This window comes from Camelus dromedarius, chromosome 10 (genome assembly GCF_036321535.1).
Source record: "Camelus dromedarius isolate mCamDro1 chromosome 10, mCamDro1.pat, whole genome shotgun sequence".
In the NCBI taxonomy this organism is placed as follows: Eukaryota; Metazoa; Chordata; class Mammalia; order Artiodactyla; family Camelidae; genus Camelus; species Camelus dromedarius.
Genome location: NC_087445.1, coordinates 35015682 through 35038492, shown reverse-complemented (window position 1 = coordinate 35038492; position 22811 = coordinate 35015682). Strand labels below are relative to the sequence as shown.

General features: G+C 33.9%; 1 protein-coding gene across 4 annotated transcripts in view; it reads right to left on the bottom strand.

Annotated features, from left to right (window-relative positions):
• Positions 1–3347: 3347 nt before the first annotated feature.
• ZNG1A (Zn regulated GTPase metalloprotein activator 1A) overlaps positions 3348–22811 on the bottom strand; it is a 39095-nt gene continuing 19631 nt past the window's right edge. For 3 of the 4 annotated variants that reach the window (XM_010999718.3, XM_031449818.2, XM_031449816.2), the window contains exons 8-15: positions 22590–22676; positions 19709–19753; positions 14758–14814; positions 11605–11656; positions 7441–7509; positions 7270–7335; positions 4844–4973; positions 3348–4457 (exon numbers count right to left, since the gene is read on the bottom strand). In XM_010999718.3, the coding sequence (XP_010998020.3) occupies positions 4351–4457; positions 4844–4973; positions 7270–7335; positions 7441–7509; positions 11605–11656; positions 14758–14814; positions 19709–19753; positions 22590–22676 (613 nt within the window). In that variant the 3' untranslated portion in view covers positions 3348–4350. The remainder of the gene's footprint in view (positions 4458–4843; positions 4974–7269; positions 7336–7440; positions 7510–11604; positions 11657–14757; positions 14815–19708; positions 19754–22589; positions 22677–22811) is intronic. The other variant, XR_010382681.1, reaches the window with a different exon arrangement.

Here is a 22811-nt window from a genome sequence, read left to right as displayed (position 1 = left end):
GTCTTCCTTCGCCCACTGGGTTGAACCTCCCTACAGCTATCCTAAACTCAGTACCAACGCTCCTGCTCCTTTCACTAAAAGCTGGAAAAGCCCAGGAAAGAACCATCTGTTTTAAGAACCTGTGCAGAAGCTTGAATAATTTATCAAATCTTTCTGGAAAAGGATAATTCATATCTACTGAAATTCTGTATCCAGGGTGCTTTAAATTTAATCCCTGGAACAATCCAGAGAGATTTGCATTTTATCTCCATTTTATGAATAAGGAAGCAAAGGCTCAGAGAGATTTAGTAATTTATTCTGTATTACTCAGTGTCCTATAAAGTTACAGATGAACTACGCCTAAACCTTGATTATCATCATCACCATAATCATAATACCCTGCAAATTTTCTATGATTAGCAGAATAATGGCCCATGCTGTTAGTTACCGATTTCCATTATAAAGATAAAAAATCTTCTCTGGAATATCTATAGCAGCTTCCCAGCTCCTCTGAAGTGCAGGTTAAATTGGTAATGGCTCTGATCACTGAAAAATACTCCATTTTGGGAAAAATAAGAGTGAAGAATAGGACAATGTATATTTAAAAGACATATAAATAACATAAAAATACAGTGAAAAGTCTAAATTAAAACAAGATGCCATTCCATCCAGAATGGCAAAGGTTAAAATGTGTTACCCAGGTGTGGAAAATAGGTACCTTTATATGCTACTGTATTATGGTAAACAGGCACAGCCTTTTGGGAGGGCACTTTATCAATATCTATTAAGAATTTTAAATGCACATCTCCTGGAAGCTAGTGATTCCACCCTTTCATATCTCTTCTAGAGAAATATTCTCACATAAGAATAGAGACGTTCACTGCAGCACTGTTTACAATTTCAAAAACAGGAAACTAGCTCATCTGCCACAATGACCACAACCACATCACTTGTCCAGCTCAAAACCCTTCACACCACTTCCCAGAATAATCCAAATGTTTTGCTTTGTGCCATAAGGAGCACAAAGCCTGGCCCTGGCTTACAATTCCAATCCCACCTCATACCCTAGCTTCTGCCACCCTTGCCTCCTTCCTCATCTTCGCTAGGGAACGCTATGCTACTTCCCACCTAAAGGGCCTCTCTACTACTCACTCCATCTGTGTAGAACCTTCTCCCCTACTTTGCATGAATGACTCCTTTTAATTACATTCCTAACTTAAAAGCTACCTCTGGCAACCCTGGTGAACCTTAAGGGTATTATGTTAAGTGAAATAAGTAACCAAAAGACAAACAATGTAGGGTTTCACTCATATGTGGAATATATAAACAAATGAATAAAAGAGAAAAACAAACAAAAACAAACATGTAGACACTGAGAACAGAGCAGAGATTACCAGAGGGGAAGGAGGGAGATGAGGGCAAAATGGAGGAAGCTAATCAACTGCATGGTGAAGGATGGAAACTAAATTTTTGGTGGTGCACCCTGTAGTGTATACAGAAATAAAACTAGAATGTTGTACACCTGAGACATAATGTTATTAACTAATGTCATCTCAGTAAGAATTTTTTTTTTAAATGACAACTCTCCCCAAATTGTACTATAGATTCAGTGCAACCCCAGTTAAAATCCTAGCAGGCTTTTTGAAGACACTGACAAGTTAATCATAAGATTTATATTGAAAACCAAAAAATCTAGAATAGCTAAAACAACTCTAAAAAAGATCAAGATTGGAAAATTTACATTACCTAATTTCAAGACTTACTCTAAGGCTATGGTTATCAGGACAGTGTAGTGGTGGAGTAAGGACACCATATAACTCAATGAATCAAAATATTGTCCATGAAAACACACACACACACACACACACACACACAGAGCAAGTGATTTTTCAGCAATAGCGCAAGATGTAATTCAAAGATGAAAGGGGTTTTCAACAAGTAATGATGGAACATTTAACTTGAAATGGATTGTGAAGCTAAGTTTTAAGAGCTAAAATTAAGTTCCTAAAAGAAAACATAGGAAAAATCTTTGTGACATTGGGATTTATCAAAAGTTCTGAAACAGGGCACAAAAGAAAAAAAAAGCCACCCCTCCTCAGGGAAGTGCCCACTCACTCTAAAGACGGTCTTGATTTTTATCAGCCTTCTTCAGGTACCTCATTTTTTCTCATTTTTCTATGTCCCTCCACTAGAATGTAAGCAGTAAAACCTGGCCTTAAACTGTCATGTGTAGTTTCAGCCCCATCAGTAATACTGGGCAAACCTGAAAGCTCTCAAAAAACTTTTTTTTAAAGAAATGTATTCTATGTTACACTATGAATTTCTGTGTTGCAGTTAAAGACATTTATATGCACTATCATGGAAAAATCGAATAGTTTTTTTTTTAAGCTAGTTGTATTACAATATATAAAGAATAATGTTTTATTTAAAACACACATAAAAATAAAACCTTTCCTTGAGGACATTTATGGCAAGTTCGTAAGCTTCCTAAAGAAATACCTTAAACTATAGCTTTACTATTGGAAAATAATTCACTTTGGGAAACGAAATAAACCATAATATGTGTAAGTGAAAAGAAATGTCTAAAAGGATAGACATTAAACTGACAACACTGCTTACCCTGAAGAAGTGACAGTGACTGAAGGAGAAAGGTCAGGGGAGATTGACTTCATCTGTAATGCTGGCATTTTTACAACACAAATGTATTCATGCAATACTTATGCAATGAAAGATACTTAAAGATTAATATATTTTAAAGAAAAAACATATTTATGAGTTTAATAAACACAGATGTTTAAGAGTTTAGATTAATGTTACCTCAAACATTTCTCCTACAATAAGACAATTAATTATAAGCCATTTCTCATGGTCTAGGACAGATGAATCTAAATAATTATTATTTGTCAATGAACATTATGAAATATTACCATGACTACGTTAATTATAAACTTTAAATTGTTAGCAAGAAGAAAATATTTATCTATGCTCTGTTGTGGGCCAGAAGCTAAGCTGGGTGCATCACAAATCTATTTAACCTTCACCACAACATTGAATGTTTCATATTATCACTGTCCACTTTAAAAATAAGAAAACTAATCTCAGATAAAATATTTGACCCAAGATTATACAGCCAAGAAGCAGCAGAGCTGGAATTAAAGCCCAGATCTGACTCAAAAATCAGCTGACTTTCCACTGAGCAATTTACTGCCACAAAATAAGTGTATTCTCTCAACCACGAATTAAGAGAATAGATTCAGGAGGCAAATGGATAAATAGAGAAGTTATATGAAAAAGGTACAGAATGCAGGGGAAGGGAGACAGATAATCTAATCAGTTAGCCTGCCTCCAACCAATGCAACCACTCAAGATACGCAGATGTAAATCTTTTATTTAAAATTCTGAAAAAATGTTCCAAAAGTCATTTTGACAGCCTTCTGATATTCAACGACCATTAGTTTGGGAAAGATCATCCTTAAATTCCAGCCAATCCTTTCTTCTCTTACAATCTGAATATAGTTATGCTGACCTGGCCTGTAGTAGGAATGGGAGAAAAGTAACCCATTGTATACTTACACACCATTTATATAAAGATTCTTAAATCATCAAAAATTACCTGCAGTTACATCTGAAGTTCTGTATCTTGTCACTTTTAGCTTACATTGAAAATTAAAGAAGTTCAAAAATACCAAGATGAATGTAATACCAGTAGTAAAATCTACTCTAAAATTAAAAGGTCTGTAACTGAAATCTTTGAAATAGATTACAAAGTGAATGGTTGAAATTCCATTGCACTGACTACCACCAGTAAGGCTTAGAATTTGATTAAGAGATGGTTTCAGTTAATTTCTTTGACTTAGGTTTCTTCCACTTCTAAGTCTGTACTTACAATAAAACTTTTACTACCTTCAGTAAAAAATGGTGACATTATTTGTTTTTAAAAATTTTTTGTTACTAACAATAAAATTACATCCATGCAACCAGCTGAAGTTCTAAGGGAAAATGACAATGTTGAAGTAAGTTTCATCATCATTATTATAAATAACTTCCATGGGTGAGAAATTCAGCCTATGTAAACTCCAAAGCCAATTCTGAGAGACATTTTGGTGAATCATCTGTCTACACAAACACACACACGTGCACACACACACACACAAACTTCAGAGGATACTTTATTGTGTGAATGTCAAATGTTTTACAATACTGATTTGCTATATTTTATGTATTCTATAAAATAAATACTATTTTAAAGTACACTGAAATTCATAAGAGAAGTAATGCAAAGAACAGACACCTACATCTAGTAGGAAATATATCTAGTAGGAAACTTATTTCCAATTTTATCATCCAATCCTTTTGATAACGCTTCTAGTGTTATGGACAAACTTGATCTTCTTTGAAATGTGTTGTCCACCATTTTTCTGTTTCAGCCACAGTAGCTATAAATAGTTGTTTAAGGATATCTTTATCTAAATTCCTGCCTGTAAACAGAAACAAAATATGGTATGATTATATTATGCTTATTAAAATAACACAGTTTACCTATCAAGTCCAGATCATTAAATGCTTCATGATTTTCAGAAATTTACAAAAACAATAACAATTAGAGATTCCTTCCTTAACTTTCCCTTAGAACCAAATTGGCATTTGGATTAATCACTTTTCTAAAGTTATTTGAAGAAGAGTAAAAGGCTTAATGAATTCTTATGAATGTGTTATCACATAATTAAGACAAATACATTAACCAGAAGCTTATCTGGATTTACAAAAGTGGTTCAGATAGGCTAAAACTGCTTAAGGAGCACATCATATCTGTTTCAAATATATCTTTTACTTTGCTTTAGAAATTTAATTGCTTGTCACCTACCAATAAGAACCAATCGATTTGTTCTCTCAGTGTCGTCTTTCCAGCTCACTGGAGTCTCCTCCAGATCATACAGCTCATGGACACCTTGGACAATCACTTGCTGTGGTTTGTCTTTGATCGACACCAGCCCCTGCTCAGAGAATGACCAATTGGCCTCAGTTTGAATTTAAATGCAGAAATCGAGGATCAATGTTAATGGATTCATTATTCCTATTCTTTTTTAAAATACAAACTCATGAAGAAGATACTGTTAAAATTTACTTAATTTCAGTTATTTGTGCATCAAAGAGTTTCCTAAAGCCTCCAATTTTTACAAAGGTTGCTGTGCGCATGGATTTTTTTAAATGATTTACTATTTCCAATGATAAAGTTAATACACATACTAAGATGTTTATTCAGTGTTTTCACAACAAAAAAAATCAAAACAACAAATGATAAAACAAGTTATGTATCAAATTCAACTGCCTATTCTACTTTTAGGGATTTTATACTTGTTTCACAGTTTTAGTGGGAAAATGTGAGAAGTTAAATAATTTTGGTGATAATTTGTTTTTGAATAGGTTGCAATAAATGGAGTAGATAATAATGAAAAAAGGAAAAGAAAAACATTTACCTGAATAAAATTTGTTTTATATTGATTTGCAGAAATAAGGAACAAATTATCTGACAAACTAGCTCCTACTGGAATGAAATAATTTCTCTGAAATAATGTTTGTTATATATATTATAAAAATAATACATATATTGAAAAATAGTAAGAGACACATCTCTGTCATTTCTACCACACAATTTTTGTGTATTTTTGGTGTATTCACGTATTTTGGGTGAATGTTCTTCTAGTTTTCTTTTCTCATGCCGAGTTTTGTCCTCTGCTTTTTAAATTTGAGTTTTAACGTGAAATAACAAACTCCTCAGAAAGAATTACCTAAGCATCAATTTTATATTTGTATAAAGACTTTAGTTAACAACAAGGTCCTGCTGTATAGCACAGGAAACTATACTTAATAGCTTGTATAACCTATAATGAAAAAGAATATATAGCTGAATCACTATGCTGTACACCAGAAACTAACACAGCATTGACTATACTTCAATAAACAAAAACAAAACAAAATTTTTCAAGTCTTATGAAAGATGAAAAAAAAACTTTGAAGTGTCAGCTGTTATTAAAGTTAACAATTTAAACATGTTCATTATTATAAGACTAATACTTTGCAACAGCGAAGAGAAGGAAGTCTATGAAGAGAAAGACCATGTTGCCTCAGATGCCCCAGTGTTGCTGTGATGAGCTGAAGGCCAAAAGAATATTCAAGGAGGAAAACTGCAGAAAACCTATCACATATCTAAGGACAAAATTCAAACTAGGATAGTGCAGGATGAGCCACTGAACTCTGTACAGAGAACTGCTGGTGGTGTTAGTATAAACACCCAAACGGCTGCTATTCTAGGTAACCACTCCACTTCAGTACTAGGGGACAAAAGCAGTCATAGAATGAAACATGATCTTTCAATTAAGATCACAGAATGCACATGAGGATACAGTCATAAAGCAGCAGGATCTGGCTTAGTTCTTTCTGGTGGGAATAATGTGGGCACAGACTGGGATTCACCTGTGTTGCTCTTCAGCACCAATCCCAGGTAGTGCTAGCACAGGAAGTAAAGAAATCTACACCTAGAAACTGTCATTCTAATGACCCAGGAAGTTGGCTGCTAACTGGAGAATCCAGTTACTAACAATAATGATAAAAAACAGTAATAATAAAACCTTTTGCACACTTCTGGAACCACAAGAGAAGACACACAAATGACTGCTGACTGGTTAAGCACACAGCCTAGAACACACTGCTCCCTGGGAAAAAAACACCTTTTGTGACATAAATACTCAAATGTCAAGAATATGAATGGGTTTCCAAACACAGCAAGAATTCTAGTCCTTTGTAACTTTGTTTCACAGTATAACAAATGTTTAGTGTTTGCTAAGTGCATCAAGAAGCGTAAGGTTCAGTTGCAGGAAGATTTCTATTATTCCTCTGTTAATGAAGCTCTCTCAGAAAAATCAACACGAGAAAATGTTCAGTTTTCTCTGACTGACCAAGCAGTGTGCCAAGGGGAGGAGAGCTTCAACAAGTTAAACTCACTGGCCAGATTACTGCTTGGAGTACCTGGGAGTAGAAAGCAGGGATCCCATTTCAAAGCACACAGGTTGTTTTAGCTGCAACATTCAGTGAAGCTGTGCAAATAAATCATGCTTTATGCAATGACTTCCAAAGCTTTTTTTCCAGCAATGGACATAAGGAAAAACGAAAACAGATAAAGGTCATTTGTACTAAAACTAGTGCTTGTGTTTAAAACTACATCTGATTTTATGAAACAGCCAAGAAAGGGAGTTTGTCCAAAAGTTTAAAACTGTAAGCTGTGTACCGCACCTTTAGTCGTATGACCTCCATGCAGTCGTCATCCCTGTTTCTCACATTCTTTTCCCACAGGAGATTCTGTATCAAGTGACATATTTTAATAAGATTTCAACTACTGCTAATAGGAACAGCTATGTGGCAAAACAACTGATAAATCATTAATCAGTTAAAAACTGCACTCACCTGAATATATACATTTAGACTTTCTTCCTTTGCATTTCCTGGTACTTCAAATGTGACTGTAACAATACTCTGTAAATCAAGAGATAATCAATAATGATTTTTATAGTAATATTCAACATATTTTTTAATTACAAGTTTTAAGATGAAAAGTAAGGAAACATTCATGGAAATTTATGTTGCCTTAACTATATTAAGTATATCCTTTTCATCATATTTGCTGATTTTTGGTATCTGCAACTCCATGTTCTATATTCTGTAAAGTTGATCAATGGTTAGTATTTACACAGAGAAACTCTTATGAAATGGTTCCCTCTTTAATACATTCTTTCCAGGATTCTCAGCACTAAAAAGGGAAGGTAACAAAGACAGTGTATCAACCATGTACTGAGGAAGGTACTTTTGCCTGGGTCACGTCATCTCACCTTCTCATTTCCTCATGACAACAATCCTGTGGAATAAAGGGAATTATTTCCATTTTATAAATTCAGGGAGATGAGGCCTAGAAAAAAATCAACTACCCAGAGCCAGGAATAATGTTCTCTAGGAAAAATAAACACAAATGAGAGATTCGGTTTATCTCTGACCAAACAAGTGCCAAGGGGAAAAAAGTTCCTAGAGATGAGAATAACATAATGTCACCTTTGGTTTCAGAAAGCTGATGGGTACTTGCAGGTTCATCATACTATACAAATTTTACGTTTGAAATTTTCTACTAAAAAGTTTTTTCTAATGCTCTAGCAAAAGAAATGTTAGGAAGATAGATATAATAAAATCAGCAAAATATTAAAAGCCATTGCAACTAGGTCATCTGCACAGGGTATTCACTTTTAATATTCTCTCTACTTTTGTATATCTTTGAAAATGTATATATTAAATGTTAAAAATATACACACACATTAATTTGCACATACCCAAGGTCCACTCCTGGAGATGTGAAGGGTGGGGACCACTGAGGGTCCAATAGTTTTTAAAAAGCCACAAATGACTCTGATGTACACCCCGCAGCTTTTCATTCTTATAACAAATATTTACTGAGAACCTACCATATACCACATCCTGTGTTAAGCAATGAGGAATTTATATTTAGGAATTTATAGACTACCATAAGGGAAAAGCATTTCAACTCAAACTACAAGGCATTATAAATGCCACAATAGGGGTACATTCAGTATATTATGGGTGCAGATACTGGCTTTTATAAAGGTTCTTGAAAGCAAATACTACATATTCTTCATCACCCAGAAGATAAGAATGTGATGTGCTTCAAGTTCATCTTTATGACTAACACTGAGTATCAAAAAACAGTTGATTTTTCTCAAAAATCCTACCTCCAGGGACTGGTACTTCTCTTATTCACTCAATAAATAAGATGTATGTTTTCATGGGTTGGAAGAATATTGTTAAAATGTCCATATTACTGAAAGCAATTTACAGATTCTATGCAATCCCTAACAAAACACCTATGGCATTTTTCACAAAACTAGAACAAATAATCCTAAAATTTATATAGAACCACAAAAGACCCAAATAGCCAAATCTTGAGAAAGAAGAACAAAGATGGAGGTATCACACTGCCTGATTTCAAACTATAATATAAAGCTGTAGAAATCAAAACAGTATGGTATTGGCACAAAAACACACACACAGATGAACAAAACAGAATAAAGAGCCCAGAAATAAACCCACACTCATATGGTAAATTAATCTATGACAAAGGAGGCAAGAATATACAACAGGGAAAAGACAGTCTCTTCCATAAACAGTGCTGGGACAACAGGAGAGCTAGACGCAAAAGAATGTAACTAGACCATTTTCTCATGACATGCACAAAAATAAACTCCCAATGGATTAAAGACTTAAATGTAAGAACTGAAACTATAAAACTCCTAGAAGAAAACAGAGGCACTATGCTCTTTGACATAGGTCTCATCAGTATTTCTTTGGATCTGGCTCCTCAGGCAAGAGCAACAAAAGCAAAAATAAACAAATGAGACTACATCAAACTACACAGCTTTTGCACAGCAAAGGAAACCATCAACAAAACAAAAAGGCAACCTACTGAATGGGAGAAGATATTTGTAATTGATATGTCTGACACATGATTAATATCCAAAATACATTAAAAAGTCATACAACTCAACATCCAAAACAAAAACAAAAACAAAAACCCAACAACAACCCAAACTGATTGAAAACAGGCAGAAGACCTGAACAGACATTTTTCTAAGGAAGACATGAAGATGGCCAAAAGACACATGAAACATCACTAATCATCAAGGAAATGCAAATCAAAACCACAGTGAGATAATTACTTCACATCTGTCAGAATGACTATTCTCAAAAAAGACAATGAATAACAAGTGTTGGTGAAGATGTGGAGAAAAGGGAACCCTCATGCACTGTTGGTGGGAATGAAAATTAGTATAGCCACTATGGAAAACAGTATGGAGGTTCCTCAAAAAATTAAAAATAGAACTATCATACAATCCACCAATTCCACTTCTGGGTATTTATCCAAAGAAAATGAAAACACTAATTTGAAAAGATATATGCCCCTCGATGTTCAATGAAGCATCATTTATTTATAATAACCAAGATATGGAAGCCTATGTGTCTATCAATAGATGAATGGATAAAGAAGATATGTTTTTATGGCCGAGTAATATTCCATTGTGGACTTTCACAGTGGAATATTACTCAGCCATGAAAAGACTGAAATCTTGCCATTTGTGACAGCATGGTGGGCCTAGAAGGTATTATGCTAAGTAAAATAAATCAGACATAGAAAGAAAAATACCATATGATTTTACCTATATGTGGAATCTAAAAAGGAAAATAAATGAACAAACATAACAAAACAGAAACAGACTTAGGTAACAGAGAACAAACTGGTGGTTGCCAAAGAGGAAGGGGCAGGGGGATGAGCAAATAGGTGAAGGGGACTAAGAGGTACAAACTTTCAGTTGTAAAATAAATAAGACACAGGAGTGTAACCTACAGCATAGGGAATTTAGTTGACAATATTGCAGTAATTTTCTATGGTGACAGATGGTAACTAGCCTTATGGTGACCATTTTGTAATGTATAAAAATACTGAAATCACTATGTTGTACACCTAAAACTAATAATACTGTGTTCTATAATAATATTGTAGGTCAATTATACTTCAATGAAATAAGTAATATAGATAACTGAAGATGAATATTCTATTAAGATAGGTTTCTAAGAGAAAAATGCTACAAACATGGTAGTATAGCTCCCCCATAAATATGAGCCAGAATGAAGACAAATGAACATGATATGTTGGCCCTATTATAATTAATGATTCAAAAAATAAGTGATAGTTTCAAGATAGAGAAGAAAATGCTATACACACTGCTCACTCACATGCTCCCTTCTTCTATGTTTAAATGGAAGAAAGAAGTTACCCATAAGCTCTACCATCATGACTTGCTTAAAAGAAAGATGGGTACAGTGAAAATATACTTTCTTTGTTCCTAGCATCTTCAATGTTTACCTCAGGAATTATAGTTTTTAAAACACTTTAAGGAGTTCAAACTTACCGTGCTATCTGAAGCTGAAACTCAAAGTCAATTTTTATTAAATAAGCCATGGATGCTTATATCAGACTTTTAGTTAAAAACTAGGCTACATATAGGGGATTAAGAGGCTCAAACTCTTACGTATAAAATATGCTACAAAGACATATTGTACAACACATGGGGACTACAGCCAATATTTTACAATAACTATAAATGAAGTATAACCTTTAAAATCTGTGAATCACTATATTGTACACCTGTAACTTATATAATATTGTACATCAACTATACTTCAGTTTTAAAAAACAGGCTGCAAATAGAACCCCTAGGCTGTTTTTATGCAGTAATTCCCACCAGAAGAACTAATCAAAATATGTTGACTAACCTGTAGAATGGAAACGCTAAAAGGCATGATTTTCTAAGATTCTAAATAATTCTGGTTTGATGAATCCCTATTATGCATTAAGAAACCAGATTAGATGACCTCAAAAGCATTTAAATTCTAAAAACTCTCAAAGCAGTTCACAAATACTTTTTAAAAAACAATTCTAATAAGACAATCCTAAACAGAACCAATTTAGTTAAAGAGTTACCTTAAAAACATTTTAAAGATGTATTTTACCTGATCAAGGTGAAGTGGTGTTGCTGGCACATGTTGAAGTTTTTTCTGCAAACTAAGAATAACTGATTAGAAATTCAGAATTCAATACAATTCTGACTTAACCTTATATATTACTTCGAGAGACAAAGCTAACTAAGAAAGAGTTTCCACAACTGAATCTATTACATAGTACCACTTTTACATGCTGTTTACATAGTCTAGTGGAGAAACACTGGCAGATTGTTTAAACTTTTCTTAAAAATGTACATACATTCACATACATGCATATACTCACAATACAGAGAAAAACTAATTTTTAGCAACACTATTTGGTGTGGTTATATATGTCAGTAGATTTCTTTTTATTTCCAATAACTCTAATACAGGCCTAGGAAAATATACATAAGCATTTTACAGTTGCTCAGAATTTCATCAAATCTCCCCTTGCTTCCTCATATGAAAATAATGCTGGAACATAAAGAAAGTTAGAAGGGTAAATATTTCCTTTATCAATGTTTTTCCTTGAACGTGTCTACCTTTGAAAAAACAAACAGTTTTCATAAATGGAAGCCTTCTATATAGTCAGTTACCAGTGGTTGAGAGAAAACAAAGTCAGAATCTTAAAAATACAATGTACTGATCTGAAAAGAGCAAAAAGATCAATATGGCATAACAAATTATAACCATAACCACTGCAGCATACCTTTAGAGACTGATGGGGGTAGGTCAGGAGAAAGAAAAGGACTTAAAACCTTGCAGATGTTTTGCCTTGAAGAACAGTGAGGGGTAAATTAGTAACAGCAAGTGTAGGAAAGAGAAAAGACTTGTAGGAACTGTTGGAGCAAATGAGTCTCACTTGGGGGTCCTTGTAGGAAAGTGTCAAATTAAATCCCTCCCAGCTGGTTGCTCAGGAAAGGATTCTCTTGTTAAGCATCTAAGCACAGTGAAATGTTATGCAAAGGCCTTATGTGATTTCTAGCAGGGGCATCACATTCAATAGCTACTTCTTCCAGTGTCACTAATGCATTAGAGCTGTTCTTCAGCAAGTGTGGAATGAGATCACCTTAGAAAATGTTTGAAAAATTACATGTTCTTTCCCTATGTTCAACATTGAATGTTGTTGGACAATGACTACCTACAACTCCCACAGGGAAGAAGTTTTCCTCTACCCTCTTAAGTCCCTGCGTGGGTCTCAAAATTAGACTAACAAAAGATTAATAAGAGAAATTTATTTAATAACGGTTTTATTTGACAAAGGAGCCTTCATAGGGAAGTGAAGACCTAAAGAAACAGTTAAACCTGAGTGTGTTTATGCTAGATTGATGAAGAGTAGAAAGCCTTGGAAGGATATGATAGCACAGAGTATGAGCTGAGCATAGTAAACCAGAGGAAACTCAGCAAGGCTAGTGCTTTCAGATTCCTCTGTGTGTCCCTTTGTCTTCAGAGATAAGGACTTTCCTTTCCTCCAAGTATAGATAACATACCTGTCACGTAAGGGTTCTATGGCTCATTACATCAGAGGAAATAAGAGAAAATACTTGCAAATCATGTATCTGATGAGGGGTTAATACCTAGAATGTTTAAGAACACCTATAACTCAGCCACAACAACAACAACAAACAAATAATACAACTAAAGAATGGTAAAGTACTTGAATAGACATTTCTCCAAAGATAATACACAACTGGCCAAGAAGCAAATGAAAATCAGTATGGAATCATTAGAGAGATGCAAGTCAAAACCACAAAGAGCTATCACCTCACACTCAATGGGTTAGTTACTACCAAAAACAACAGAAAATAACAAGTGTTGACAAAGATGTGGAAAAAATGGAACACTCGTGCACTGTTTGTGGGAATGTAAAATGGTGCAGCTGCTATGGAAAACAATATGGTGATTCCTCAACATACTAAAAATAGAACTACCAAATGATCCAGCAATCTCACTTCTGGGCATATATCCAAAATAAAGTAAGATCTCAAAGAAATATCTGCACATCCAACCCATGTTCAGGGCAGCATTATTCACAACAGCCAAGAGGTAGAAGTAACCCGAATGTCCATCAATAAGTGAATAAATAAAAAGTGATGTGTACACACACACAGGAATATTACTTAGCCTTTAAAAAGGAAGAAAATCTTGTCACATGCTACAAAATGGATGCCTTGAGGACTAAGTGAAATAAGCCAGTCACAAGACAACTATTGTACAATTTCACTTATTTCAGGTATCTGAAGTAGTCAAATTCTTAGAAACAGATAATAGAATGGTGGTTATCAGGGGCTGCAGGGAGGGGAGAACAGGGAATTTTCATATAACAGGTACAGAGTTTCAGTTTTCTAAGATGAAAAGCTTCTATAGATAATGCCATTACAAACAATGTGGATATACTTAACACTTCTGAACTGAATACTTAAAAATGGTCCATAGAATGAACAATATCAAAAGTGAACCCTACTGTAAACTATGGACTTTGGCTGATAATAATGTGTCCATGTTGGTTCATTGATTGTACCAAACATGCCACACTGATGAGGGATGCTGAAGGCAGGGGAGTATGTATATGTGGGTGGTGAGGGCTATGTCGGAACTCTTGTCTCTTCTGCTCAATTCTGTTGTAAACCTGAAACTAATCTAAAAAAATAAAGTCTACTAAAAAATAAATAAATAAATATTTTTTAAAAAGAGTCATCTAGGAAAAAAAAAAGGTTAAGGATCATTATAAAAAAAATACTGATGTCCAGAGAAGAAAGATTCACTCTTTCCCTTATGAAAAGGATTCCCTCTGGGGAAGGAGGCAGGAAACTGATCCATCACTATGAGGAAAGCAGTTATCTGTGGGAACACCCCAAACTAAAATTTTCTATGTATTTCATGCATTTTCTCATAGAAAGAAAGTATTACACACAGCAGTTGGTAAGGAAATATTAATGATTAGTCTCTAAAGTTAACTACCATTTACATTATAATTTCTGTAGGAAAATGCATGTGATTTCCAAACATCCAGTTAGCAGTATCTTCAAGAATATAAAAATTAGGAATGGTCTTGTATGCCAGAGGAATGACAGGAAGCATAAATCAAAAGTGCAAGTCTGTAAATCACTCCTGTAACTCCTGTAACTGTGGAATGAAATGTGCATTACAATAAAAGTGTCCAAAATACAGGAAACATACCTTACTCCAGAGAGACTGTCAAAGGCATGAAGATCTAATACATTCGAGAGATCAACTCTGAAAGGAAGAAAACCAAACAGTGTGAAATTCTGTGAAATATATTCAATTAATAAAGAAAAAAAATCTCTATTTTGCCAGAAATGTAGACATAAAGGTTGATCCATATATACTATTTTAGGAAACACAGAAAAATGACAAGCAAGGAAAAAAAGCTGTTGTAAATTTTTTTTTATAGAATTTACACTTAAAATTTTAAAAACTGTATGAATCATATATGACCAATGCAGGAAGTTACTTGGTTATTGCTTCAATAAACTATAGTTTTTTGTTTGATTTTACTTTCAACTATCTTTTCAATCTTGAAAATTTGAGCTTTTCGAATACATTTTTATAGCAAAAAATAAAATCAATTAAAGAACTGAAACTTTTCAAAAGCAGCAGTTTATTACTCAAAAGATGAAGTGAGGTAAAATGAACAAATGGAAATACCATAGTAGTATAGGTACAATGTCTCTGGAATTTCTTTCATTCCACCTCCCCCCTTTCATGACATAACAGGTAATATCATAAGAATATGAGGAGTCAAATAACCAATGTATAAATAGTCACTCTAGGACCGTTATCTACAGCCAAAGGATGTGATCTGATTTTATTTCCTTCAGATGGGGTTGCACAGAGACTGAAACTTCCCAGTTAGTGCTCTATCTGAATAAACGTTATTCCTTAGAATTATTTACTGGTAATTAAGCCTTATTAGGAAAGCAGTTATTGAAGTTAGAAGAGAGTATCATATCAAAACTTAAGTTTGGTTTAAATACATAAAAGTAAATTTATAAAAACTAGCGACCCAGTTCCAATTTTTATGTCAGGCTATAAAATAGTAAAAGACAGTCATTTCTCCATATCAAAGCTACAATGAAGGAATGTTTACAGAAAACAACAACAGCAAAGTTTCAAAATTAGACTCCAGGAAATTGCCAAACATTGAATAAATTTTCTCACAAAGAAAACAAAACTTTGTCAAATTCAAAAATTTTTTAAATATGAAAACACGTAAGCTAAGCCACCCCCTTTAACTTAGGTCTGACCAGCTGGGCCCGCTTTGTTCATTCTCAATAGTCTGCATATATTCGTACTTTTAGCAACAATACTCTGTTAGATTAAGAACATTTATCCTGGCACAAGGCAGGCAAATTCCCGTCTTATTAAAAGAAGAACACTCCAGAGTTCTATGTTAATAGACTGTAACAACATTTCAAATTCTGGACATTCTAGATGAGCAGAATTAGGAAAATAATCAAGCAAAGAAGTAAATGTTCCATGACGAAATTTTTGAATATCAATTTACCTATGAGACCAAAGCCTTATAACACTAAACATACTTCCTTTTTCACCATTACAGTTGAGCAAATATTTATACTGACAGGTGACAAATGAATGAAGGTTTCCACCAAGTTCATCATCTTTACTTTAAGAAATAACTTAAAGTTTAAAAAGTTTACACATGCCAACTGTGTGAATACCAAAATTCAGGCCAACTGTGTGAATACCAAAAGATAGTTCTGAAACACAAGAATCTAAATTGACTAAAGTTTTCACTGCAACAGTGTCCTTGAGAATATTTATCATAGATTTAGAAATAATTCTGCTTTATACCCAGATTCTTTTGATAATTCCAAAATAGACAAGATCAACAATAGATCTGTACAGATTAAATTCTACAGAGAATATTAAAATATCAAAGTCTCTCATTGTATCTCACCAGATTCTCAATGGAGAGGAAAAGAGGAAAAAGTCTAAGGTTCCAGATGAAAGTTGCTATGGATTTTCCCCAAATCTAGTGCCACCATGAAAAATAAATTCCTTCACTCATTCAAGGCATATGACTAGAAGACTAATTTCCATGGCATCCAATTTCATTTAATTTCCACCTTCAGAGATAAAAACATCAGATCTTTTCCAAAACATTAATACAGATATTAATAAAACAAATTAATACATAAGATAAATTAATAAATAAAAATAAAAAGGCTATTACTATCATGTAAACACTGAATGGCAGAATGAAGCAAACAGAGGGGGAAGAAAAAAGTTCCAAAGTTCATCTTTTCACCTCATCTCTTGAACTATCTGTGCCAGGAGTACCTAGTTCTTCTCCTTATGCAGAGCTTTCAATTTTCTCTAGGTCTAAAGACTGCTTTAAGTAGCCTAAGACCAGGGACAGGAGAATGATAAAGGAAGATGGCTCTGGCTGTCTAAGAGGAAGGGAGTTCAGCTCTTACTCCAGGGATATAGTCATGTTTTCAAAGTTCAGTTAGTCTCAGAAACTGGGACCTCCAGACAACCCAGATCTATGAGTTGTTGATACCATCCAAAACTAAGTCTTGAACTCCAGAGCTAAATTTCCAAATGCCTTCCCCAGTGGCATCTCAAACTCAGTGTTTACAAAACTGAACTAATCCCCTTTACCAAACCCACTGCTATCACCAGCCTACCCCAAATTGCTCTTCCTTCCTGTATTTCCTAGCTTGGAGAATAACACCATACTCAATCCATCTCCCAAGAGTCATACTGCTTGTAAAATCCTTCATTAATTCCTTGCTGCCTACAGACGAAAATCCAAAGTATGTGTCATGGCACTCAAGACTCTCTGTGGAAAGTTCTCCATCTCTACAGTCATACCTCTTTTTCTCTCCACAACATAATGCAATGCATTCTAGCCATTCTAAAATATTCACAGGTTTCTGGAATACAAAATCTTCCTTATGCCTGGAAAGCCACTGCTACTCTTGTCCATCTGGAAAACTCCTATTCATTCTTTAAGACTCAGGTCAATGATCAACTTCGCAGTCAAAATTTTCTGACTCCTCACCAAGAAGAGTTGAAGAGTTGTTCCTCTATCTTTCTGTTCTTATAGGATCCTGTGAATCTAATATCCCTATTAAATTAATACTATTTAATAAATTACTTTTGCTGTTTTCTCATCTCTTCCAAATGACTAATCTCTGTAAAGGCAGCATTTTTATGTAATATATTGCTTAAATCCTCAACATGCCATGAAATGCCTAGCAACGAGTGGAATGCTCAATAAACTGCGAATTGATTAACTTATTATTGATCAACTGGACTTTGGGTTTCCTCTGTTCAGTCCACCTAAATCTCCAAGATTAAAAAAGAAGTCTGCAAAGGATAAGAATGGCACTTCTAATCTTCCACTCCTACTTCTGAAGTCCATTAGAACTTCCTTTTGCCTCCAAATCAACTTAAGTCTAACCAATAAGACAATACATCATTCTCATTCCATAAATATTCAAGGTAAGCCTTTTCTGTATATGTTTATTGCAGTTTTATGATTGTCAGTTTTAGTACTGTAAATGCTGCCATCCATAAAATGCTTAAGGTATTAAAAAAAAATTTTAAGTACTATTTCAGAAATGCACTGGAAAACACCACACACTGAAGAAACAGAATAAAAAAGGAGATATTATTCACTTATTTATTCATCCATTTGAAGTAACAAAATTTAATCACTGCATGTTTTTCTGTAATTAATAGACTAAATATTAGAAATGTTATATAAACATCAGAATTGTTACCAAATAAACTATTCAAGATGAAACCTTTATGCAGGACATAAAGGTCCAAAATGATAATCAACAAAAAGAAAAATTAAGCAAGATAAATCCTGGAGCCTTTAAAAATTTGATTTACAATGTTCGTAAATACAAACCAAATAAATGCTATTACAACATAACCACAGCTATTTATGGACCTGATTTTTAAAAACGTTATTTAAGCATTATGTGGTTGTCTGTGTGCCATTTTATAAAGAGGAGAAGTTTTAAAGAGAAAGAAAATGGTAAAACGCAACAGGAGGAAGACAGATACTGAGGAAAGGCGCATGGTATGAGTTAGGTTATCAGAGATTTTCTACTTTGGAATTTGAAATGCAGGGAGCACATGTGGTGTATGCTTGTAGAAGACTTAACACTAAGGGCATTCTTCTGCTACCTCGCCAGCAGATGAGTGGCTTCTGAGAATGCATACCAAATTAATTCCCCAGCTGCTCACATGCATATAAGCAGCTGCTGCTGTTACTGCCTAACACTTAGGGAAGTCTGTCAGCACCTCTAATCTCTACCACAGCAGACAAGCCACTCAACTAAGGCCTCTGCAGGACTTCCAAGGAAAGAATCTCTGAATTAAGAACTGGGTGGCACTGGACTGCCAGCTGTGAGCCTCAGAGCTGCTGGCTGCAAGTTGCTGGGTCCACAGCTGCTGAGCCATTCTCGCTAAAAAATGAGCTTAACAGAATGCCCCTGTACAGAAATTTTCTGAAATAGTGATAGCGCTCAATGCAAAATAGAGTTCAATCTACAGAAATCCATTTTACAGAGGTTTTAAGAACATCTCTAGTTTATAAAGTAATGTGTATCTGTATGAACAGAATTTTAAAAAGATAAGAACCTATAGGAAATCAAAATCAAAATTTTAAAACGAATGCATCAGGAACTTCAAGCTAAAGGTTCCATGTATTTTTATAAGACAGTTTATTTTTGTAACTATGAAACACTAAGAATATTTTTAAAATATTAAAAAGCCATTTACATACCTTACATTAAGATAAGATTCCTATTAGTATACCTTTTCAGATTTCTATACTAGTTACTTCCTTGAGTGGTTCAAAGTCCTATTGTCTTCTTCCTCATTAAAGCAAAAGCACAGGTATATAGAATAATCATGGCTCTGTAGTCTGAGTTACAAGAAGGAGAAGCAAATATATTAACTAAATATGCCAAAGTAATTTACAAAGGGCATTTGAAACATTTTTGGCCTCATTTTTTAAAATGCACACCCCTATATTATAATCAAACATACTTATCAATTACTTACTATTTATTATTAACTAAAGTTATATATTGTTAATATTAGCCATGGCTTTGAAAAGTACCTTGATCTTTGTGTTTCTAAAATTTTTCCCAGTCCATTTATTGATCTGAAATAAATATAAAAATGAAGAAAGTAAAAAAGTAAATGTTAACTTTTTTAAAAAGCATGCCATCACATTATTTCTAAAACATGAAGCAGGTATATACAAACACATCTAGAGCTAGAGGAAAACAACAGAAAAGCAAATTTATATTTCTTTATAGTTTAAATAGTCTTTTCCTTCTAATTATAAATCAGGTATATTCCACTTATGCATTAAAACATGATATGCAAAAATCTACTGCACAACTTACAGACTAGGGGCTACTTTGTGATTTATAAAAAGATCCTTCACTTTAGAAAAAATGATTAATAAATAGCCAATAATTCTACTGTTCTTTAAATGAGTAGATAAATCAAAATTTTAACTGACACCTGATCTTCCTCCACACACATTGTGGAAATGGCTATACACATACTAGAAATAAAAACTTAGTTACGAGTGGCTTTGACTCCAGGTTGTCCTCAGTATTCAATCACATATCCAGTTTTTGTGGGGTTTTCGTTTGTTTGTTCTTTTGTTTTTTGATAGAATAACTGCTTCAGTTCCCTAGCTAGGATCTCTACCTACTCTACTGGTCCTCTCCTTCCTGATACTATGGTAATGAAATATGGCTCCCTTTGTATGGAGCCAAAAATACTTGTTAAATCCTTTTTAATATACTGTACATCTTTTCAATTTACATCATCATTTCCATTGACTTTAGGGTTACTTGCTGAAGATATCTGCTATTTGTTCAAGTTTTTTCTCATGGGTAAGGCTTCCCAAACAATGATTCTGAGACAAGTCTCTCTAATAATTCACAAAACTCTTAATCTTCTCTTTTGAATATACTCTATAATCTGATGGCTATTTCTTCTCATGTGTTTACCTTCTTCCAACTCCCCAAATCTAATTCTGAGTCAGTCTCAAGTCTGATGTACAATGGAGGGTAAAAAGCCAAAACGGTCTGTAATTTATCAAAGTGCTTTGTCAAATTCTTTCCTGGTATTGCTGAACAGTACTGGCTGGCCACAAACTGGCTATGTCAATACTGCTCATGTTAGAGATTCAGCTTATATAGTCAATATGAGGATAGAAAAGCCCAGTAGTTACAATTTCTCCTTTTATGCCAAAAATGCTTGTGACATAGATTACATTCTCATTTCTAGTAATCACAATGATGCAGAGGATTTTGAAGAGAAACAAAATTTAGGAGACCAGTGTCAAGAGAGGGTAAAAGAAGTAATCTCCATCTACCACTTTTATCTGTCTAGACTTCTCAAAAATATCAACCATATTTTATTTCTTTCATTTTTTTATTCAATGTAACCTGAAATTACTACATAAACTAAGAATAAATCTACAATCTAATAATAACAATAATAGCTAACAGAGCACTTACTATGTGTCAGGGACTGTACGAAGTTTACCAACACCATCTCATATAATACTCAAACCAAACGCAGATTTCAAAGTCCATGATCTTAAGCATCACACAACACTGTGCAATACTACCTTATCTTCTACATGGAGATATTTTTACAGTTTTTCATAGTAAAGTCTGAGAGGATATTACTATTAAAATAAGATTAAATATGCAGAAAACATGAATTCCTTCCTCTGCAATTATTAATCATTGCAGCCAAAATCCTAATCAGCCTTACCTTTACTGATTCAATCTATAATATATATGAACTGATCTGATCGACTCAAAATCTGATGTCAGCAGATTGTACCCATTGAAGATGACCAATAATATAAGCTATCGAATAGTCCTTTGTAGACAGCATTTATAAGTTTAGGTCCTACAAGACAATTAAAAGTCCCTGAACTTTAACCTCATTTGAAAAGTCCAAATGATTGTTGAATCTTTTAACACATAACTGAGTACCATTCACAGATACTGATTCAAGACATTAAAGTTAGCTAGAAGACAAGCACAGTGAACTGATAGTTAAGGAAGACCCAAAGTCAATGAGGGTTCAGGGAAAAGTGAAACAAACCACCTGAGTTAGGGAAGACTTCACAGGAGGGAGGGAAAAAGAGGTGGGGGGAGGGCGAAGGCATGAGTTCTAGAGAACGGATAAAATAGCTTTTTAACAAAAAAAAAAAAAAAAAAAAGAAAGGAAGAAAAATACAGACAATGAAGGAATTCAAGGATTGACAGATTAAGAGTGAGAACACATTTAAGGGAAGATATATCCATGGGAAATTAAATAAATTGTTCCAGGTAAAATTGGGAACTTCATGTAGGGGAACAGCCAAAGAGAAGACAGGAAAAGGAAGATGGAGTCAGAAGACCCTGAATATCAGTCCATGAACTTTGAATTATAGTTGACCCTTGAACAACTCAGGGCCACCAACACCCACTGCAGTCGAAAATCCTCATACTGCTATCTCTGCCTCAAAAAACAAAGGAATTGATAAATCACTCACCCAAGGACAGGAAGCTGAAAGAGTCTGGATAGAATCAGGACTCACAACCTAATTCACTTTATTCCACATATTGTGATCTCTAATCGAACACAAACTTTTCCCCATACTTAATTTAAAGATCTGTAAAATGAAAATACAGATACTATGCTTAATGGGAAAAAAAATACACGTATAAGTGGACCTGGGCAATTCAAACCTTGTGCTGTTCAAGGGTCAACTGTATATTCCAAAAGCAGTGGGGAATAATTTTATATATTACTATTTATATAATAATTAGGTAACAACAATATATGTGATTTCTTAATGACACTTGAAGCAAGTCAACATTGAACTTAAAAGTTTCTACAAGGTAGTCATGATAAAAATATTTTATATAGTACATTTTGAATTTGTATGAACTTAACACACATTTCTAATTTTGTACCTAATAGTTGTTCTTAATTTGTTTAAATCCTCTTCTGAAACCAAGTCTGTTTTATTGATGATGATGATATCAGCCAAAGCAACTTGCCTAAATTAGCAAAGAACAGATGTCAAAAAAGAAATGTTATGAAATTTAAACTAGAAACATCTCCTTCAGATCAATTAGCAGTTAAGAAGTATACAGTCCTCTATATATAATGATCCAATTTACTCCTAATCTACT